Raw genomic sequence first — 5,939 nt, 5'->3', positions numbered from 1 at the left:
GATGGAACTGCACTGTGGCTATTCTCTGCCCCCCAGGGCCCATAGGGCATGGAGCAGGGTCGTGACTGGGGGTGATGGCACTGTGGCTGTTCTCTGCCCCCCATGGGCCATGGAAAGTAGGGTCTAAGTCCATGCAGCCCTGAGGCTGCTCTATTTGATATGGAGGACCAGGCAGGCCCCCAGAGTATGGCAAGTGCAAAGCAGATCTGAAGCTCCTTTACCTCCCCATCTGAGTCTGCCCCAAGCACAGGATCTGGCTAGCTGAGGATCGGACCCTCAGGGTCACAGAGAGCCACGCCCCCAGGGTGTATTCGTCCAATCGGCCGCATTGCAGATAAACAGGACTTCCCAGCTCCTGGAGCCACCCTCCTCCTGGTGATAGTCGAGTTTTCCCTCCAGCTGGGAATAACAGCAGGGGAGCCTGTGGCCGAGCCAGCCAGGGAGTTAGGGGTGGGGTTATGGCTAGGATTAGGGTTAGGGTTGGAGGCTATGGAAGGGGGTTAGGGTTGGGATTATGGTTAGGGTTAGGGTTGGAGGCTATGGAAGGGGGTTAGGGTTAGGGTTGGGGTTATGGCTAGGGTTAGGGTTGGAGGCTATGGAAGGGGGTTAGGGTTGGGGTTATGGTTAGGGTTAGGGTTGGAGGCTATGGAAGGGGGTTAGGTTGGGGTTATGGCTAGGGTTAGGGTTAGGGTTGGAGGCTATGGAAGGGGGTTAGGGTTGGAGGCTATGGAAGGGGGTTACGGTTGGGAGTAGGCTTTGGGTTTATTGATGGGGTGGGCTTAGGGACGGGCTTTCCCCATGGGACCCTGTTCTCACAGTCCCCTCTGTGTGTTTCCCTCCCTCCAAGGGGTAACCTGCTGCCCAACCTCACGGCCCAGGACATCCAGACGTGCCGCTTCCACCCAGTCACCCAGCCCTTCTGCCCCATCCTGCGCCTGGGCGACATCGTCCGCTTTGCCGACCAGGATTTTTCCAAGCTGGCCTCCACGGTGAGATTCGCGACTCCCCACATTCGGCTCTGGCCTGGCAGCCACATGCCAGGAGAGAGCACACGTGTGATGGCGCATGTGAATTAGGACCATCTCCAGGGGGCGTCCTTCAACACACAGCGGAACGGGGGAGCTGCAGGGGACTCTGGGGCCTGGGTCAGTCCCTTAGAATGGGGGAAGGGGTCCGTCCAGTGACATGGCGTAGTGGCCCCTCTATGGTGCTGCCTGGGGTAGTTTGGCCTAACACCCCATCTCTGTGCACAGGGAGGAATTCTGGGGATCAAGATCGGGTGGTTGTGTGACCTGGATCGCTCGTGGGAGCACTGCGTGCCCAGCTACACCTTCACCCGCCTCGACAGCGTCTCCGAGAAGAACAATGTCTCTCCCGGCTACAACTTCAGGCAAGTGCAGCGGGTGTACACGCACACACGCAAACACACGGAAAAAGTTGTGTGAGACCCCGGGGTTAACTCACTCGCTGGGACACGCTCAGGGCACATGTCCCTCCTCTCACACGGGCATATAGCACCTTCCAGCTACACACAGACACAGCACAGACCCCTGACTACGCACACTGCCCTCTATATACACACTGACACACCTCATACACCCGACTCTACACGCACTCCCCTCCAGTTCCACACCAAATACTCAATTACACACACTACCCTCTAGCAACACTGACACACCAGACACTATTACACACACTCTCCCAGTTACACCCCCACACCTACATACTGACTCACCCAGTTACATACACCCTCCCTGCTACATACACGCACACACTACCTTCATACCAGACCCTTCCTTCCACACACTGTGTGTCACCTCCCACACACACACACACACAGCCGCCCGTCGGTGTGCACACCTTGGTGCACCGGGGACCAGGGGGTGGCAAGTCACAGCCCCTCTCCCTGTCCCCAGGTATGCCAAGTACTACAGGCGGGAGAACGGCACTGAGTACCGGACCCTGATGAAGGCTTTCGGCATCCGTTTTGATGTGCTAGTCTACGGGAATGTACGTACGGCCAGGCAGCCGGCAGGGTCAGTGGGAGGAGCCAGCACTGAAGCCCTAGGATAGGGGAAGGGAGCTGATGGGGAATCACCAATGTGTGTGAGGGGTCTATACAAGGCTTGTAGAGACCATCCCATGGGCATGTATAGCTCTTGGTCAATCAGAGCATTGGGGCTTCTCCTCCCCTCCATGTGCGGGCCCAGGTTTGGGACTACCCCCATGTGCCTGACTCTCCATGCCACCCCACCTCCTGTTGGTGAGGAGGGTTCCAGCTTGGCCCCTCATTGTCCTTCCTCCCCCTGCAATGAGAGCGGAGGACTCCCCCACATGGACTCAGGCCCCTGCCGAAGCACCATGGGGTGTAGGAGGAGTTGGCTGGCTGTGGTCGTACGCCTGGAGACGCAGCGCCACCTGGTGGCCATGTTTAATGAAGGAGGACGAGAGCCTCAAGACTCACGTGCCCAACGGAAGGCACAAGGCAGGAGGGGAGGGGCACAGATCCTCAGGCTGGGTGTGGAGAGGGGGTTACACCACCCTGTACAGGAGAAGGAGGGGCGTTCTGGGGCAAACCTTCCCTCCCCCAACCACTAACTCCACCCTCTGTCCTCTCAGGCTGGGAAATTCAACATCATCCCAACCCTGATCAACACCGTGGCAGCCTTCACCTCCGTCGGGGTGGTGAGTGCAACGGTCTCTCCGCCTCCTTCTCCTTCCCCTCTGCCCGCTCCACAGGAGCCGGCGTGAGCAAGCCCCGGACTGCAGGGAAAAGGGAGGCCCTGGGCGGAGCAAAGAGCTGTCCATCTGGGCAGGCCTCCTTGCTGCTTAGTGAAGCCCTGAGTCAAAGGTCAAATCCAGGCTCGCCAGGGACTGCAGAGCCGCAGAGAGAATCCAAGATGGCACCATAGTGATGCCCCGGGAGGTGCTCTAGCCTCCACTCAGCAGTGTGTGTGTCACCCACCCCACTCAGTGTAGGGCTCTGTCTAGGGTTACCATATTTTAGTTTTAAAAAAGGAGGACACTCCACGGGGCCCCGGCCCCACCCCAACTCCGCCCCTTCCCCAGCCCCGCCCCAACCCCAGCCCCGCCCCAACTCTGCCCCCGCCCCTGAACACTCCGCCCCCTGCTCCTCCCCCTCCCCTGCTTCCCGCGAATCAAATGTTCACGGGAAGCCTGAAACAGGGAGGTAGCAGGTAAGCTGGGGCTGGGGCGGGGTGCAGCGCGGCCCAGTCCGGCCCCCCTGGCCGAGCAGCTCCCTCCGGCGGCCGGCCGGCCCAGGCCAAGAGGCTCTGGCCCCGGCTTCTCCCGCCCGGCTCGGCTCGGGCCCTGGGGCGCCGGCCCCCGGCCGAGCACCCCCGGCCCAGCACTGCCGGCCCCGGCCCCGGCCCCGGCCCGGCCCCGGCCGAGCACCGCTGGCCCCGGCCCCAGCCAAGCACTGCCGGCCCCGGCTCCCAGCCGAGCACCGCCGGCCCCGGCCGAGCACCACCGGCCCCGGGATTTTGGGATTTCCTCCCGGACGGGATTTGAGGCCCAAAAAGCCGGGCATGTCTGGGAAAATCCGGACGTATGATAACCCTAGCTCTGTCCCTGCTAGTGGTGGTCAGACCCCAGAGAGAGGTTACTGATACTCCAGCACTGCGGGCTCTGAACGCACGAGCCCGGGTACCTGCGCTCAGCCCAGCTCTCAAGGGGAAGGGCTAGGCCCGCTCATCAGCCTCTCTCGGCTCAGGATCCATGTCCAGCCTCCTGCTCCCAGAGCCCCCCCTGCCATGAACCCAGAGGCCTGTGGGTCCTGCCCTGCTGCCTTTGGGCCCCTGTCATCCCCAGGTGACTGGGGACAACCCCACACCCAGAAAGGAAGGCCCCGCCCCTTGCTGAGCCTGGCTGGGCCCCCCTTCAGCCTGTCTCCCCTCCCCGGCAGGGCACTGTGCTGTGTGACATCATCCTCCTCAACTTCCTGAAGGGCGCAGAGCAGTACAAGGCAAAGAAGTTCGAAGAGGTGAGTCCAAGGGAGGCGGAGCCCAAAGTGCTGCAGAGCCTGGCACACCCAACAGAGAGCGGAGTGCTAGATCTGGGGCGTGCTCCTGGCTACTCCAGTCCTGGTGTCTCCCAGCAGGAGGCGCTGCAGGGAGCAGGACAGGAGCGCTGGCTGTGGGGGGAGCTCCCGGCTGCTCCAGTCCCAGCCTCTCCCAGCAGGGGGCGCTGTGGGGAGCGGAGTTGGGAGCGCTGGCTGTGGGGCAAGCTCCTGACTCCTACCAGCATGACTGTGGCAATAGCCTGGCAATCCCCGCCATGGGTGCTGCCTGTGGGGAGGTCCCTCCATGCCCTTGTAGTGGGCGTTGACCCGGCTCTGTGCCCATTGCAGGTGACGGAGGTGACCCTGCGCCACAGCCCCGTGTACAGGAGCAGCCAGATGCTGGGAGGCCGGAACGATGAAAAGCAATCCACCGACTCGGGGGCCTACTCCATCGGCCTCTAGTGCCCCTGCCCCTGGCGACTGGACAGTTTCCTACCCGCCCTCTGTTGCCGCAGGCACCTCACCCCTGCTCATAGGCAAGGGCATCTTTTGTACACTCCCCTCCTGTGAGCCTCTGCTTCTTCCATCTTCCTCATCACCGGCCAGAGTCTTCCTCATGGGCCCCCTCGCCAAGGGGGCGGAAATCTCTCCTCCGGCACGTCCTCATGAAAGCACTGCCATCTCCCTCAGGAAGCATGTACCATTCCCTCCCCATCGAACCTGGGCAGTGCCAGGGAGCAGGCACGGCAGACAGGGGCCAGCTTGGCTGCTGCTGGTACCGGCGCCACTCAGTTACCAGCATGCCTGGCGCTGTACAAGAAATGGGCAGCACTCCTCACCCTGGGGAGCGTGTGCTCCTCAGCAGGGGGCGCTCTCTCTGGGTTTGGCTGGGTGCTGAGAGCTCGGGAGGGCGCCCTTGGGACTGAGGGGTGGATGGGATTGGTTCCCTTGTCCCAGCAGGGGGCGCTCTCTCCAGCTCAGGCGCTCTCTCCAGCACTGAGAGAGGCACCCCAACGGTAGGAGTGTGGGGTCTCCTTTCGCCAGCAGGGGCTGCTCTCCCCACCTTTGCCCCTATTTCCATCCTGGCAGATTCCCAGATTCCGGAGTGGGGAGGAGGAAGCAGTCCTGGATGGGACGGGGCATCTGGGCCCAGGGATGTGCTATTCCCCCCCTCCAGTGCTGACTCCATTCTCCCACGCCAGGGCTTTTTAATCAATAAAACTCACTTTCTCGTCAGTGTCCCTCTGGGCTGTGCTGGGGCAGGCGTGCAGGTTGGGGCTCTCTCCAGGGCTTGCTGGGTGTAGGGGAACACGGAAGTGGCAGGCGCACGTAACCGGTGCTTCCTGCTCTGTTACCATCACCACCAATCAGCGCTGGATTGGCCAGAGCCGGGGCTCGTCTGTTCATGCCCAGCTAGGGAGATTGCTGAGATTTCAGCCCCGAGACCCCCCTGCTTGGGGAAGCGGTCGTACCGCTGCTTAGCAGAAACACCTTAGCCCGTGTTGGGCTGGAGCTCTCCTTGGGGCGTAGCCTCAGCTTCTGAGCCCTCAGCTACAGCAGCAGTTGTACCAGTCCTGGCATGAGCCCCACCAGTGTGGACCTGGTTAGTGTCACTGGTCGGGGCAACCGCACCTGTATTTCCCCTCCTTAGTCCAGCCAGGCCACCACCTGAAGGCTTCTAGCTCCAGGGCCGTCCCTACCCATACGCAAAGTACGCAGCTGCGTAGGGCACCAGGAAAATTTCCTGGTGCCCTGCGCAGCTGCATGCTGCTCCAGCCCCTGCCCCGCCTCTTCCCCATGGCCCCCGCACCTGCTCCGCCCCAGTCCTGCCTCTTCCCAACACTGCTCCACCCCAGCCCTACCCCCACTCCACCCCTTCCCCAAAGCCTCCCGCCCCAGCCCTGCTCCGCCCCAGTCC

At 62.2% G+C, this 5,939-nt stretch overlaps 1 protein-coding gene across 1 annotated transcript in view; it reads left to right on the top strand.

The window, feature by feature from the left end:
- The window catches only part of P2RX3 (purinergic receptor P2X 3), a gene marked incomplete at its 5' end in the record, with an annotated part of 7,523 nt that extends 2,316 nt beyond the window's left edge, over positions 1-5,207 (top strand). The window contains 6 exons of the mRNA XM_026646124.2: positions 848-989; positions 1,254-1,390; positions 1,917-2,010; positions 2,620-2,685; positions 3,926-4,003; positions 4,370-5,207. Coding sequence (XP_026501909.1) covers positions 848-989; positions 1,254-1,390; positions 1,917-2,010; positions 2,620-2,685; positions 3,926-4,003; positions 4,370-4,483 — 631 coding nt within the window. The remainder of the gene's footprint in view (positions 1-847; positions 990-1,253; positions 1,391-1,916; positions 2,011-2,619; positions 2,686-3,925; positions 4,004-4,369) is intronic.
- Positions 5,208-5,939: the final 732 nt, after the last annotated feature.

Source organism: Terrapene carolina, unplaced genomic scaffold (assembly GCF_002925995.2).
Source record: "Terrapene carolina triunguis isolate 2854851 unplaced genomic scaffold, T_m_triunguis-2.0 Scaffold34092, whole genome shotgun sequence".
In the NCBI taxonomy this organism is placed as follows: Eukaryota; Metazoa; Chordata; order Testudines; family Emydidae; genus Terrapene; species Terrapene triunguis.
Note: the sequence above shows the minus strand (reverse complement) of the source record. Positions and strands in the feature narration are given on the sequence as shown.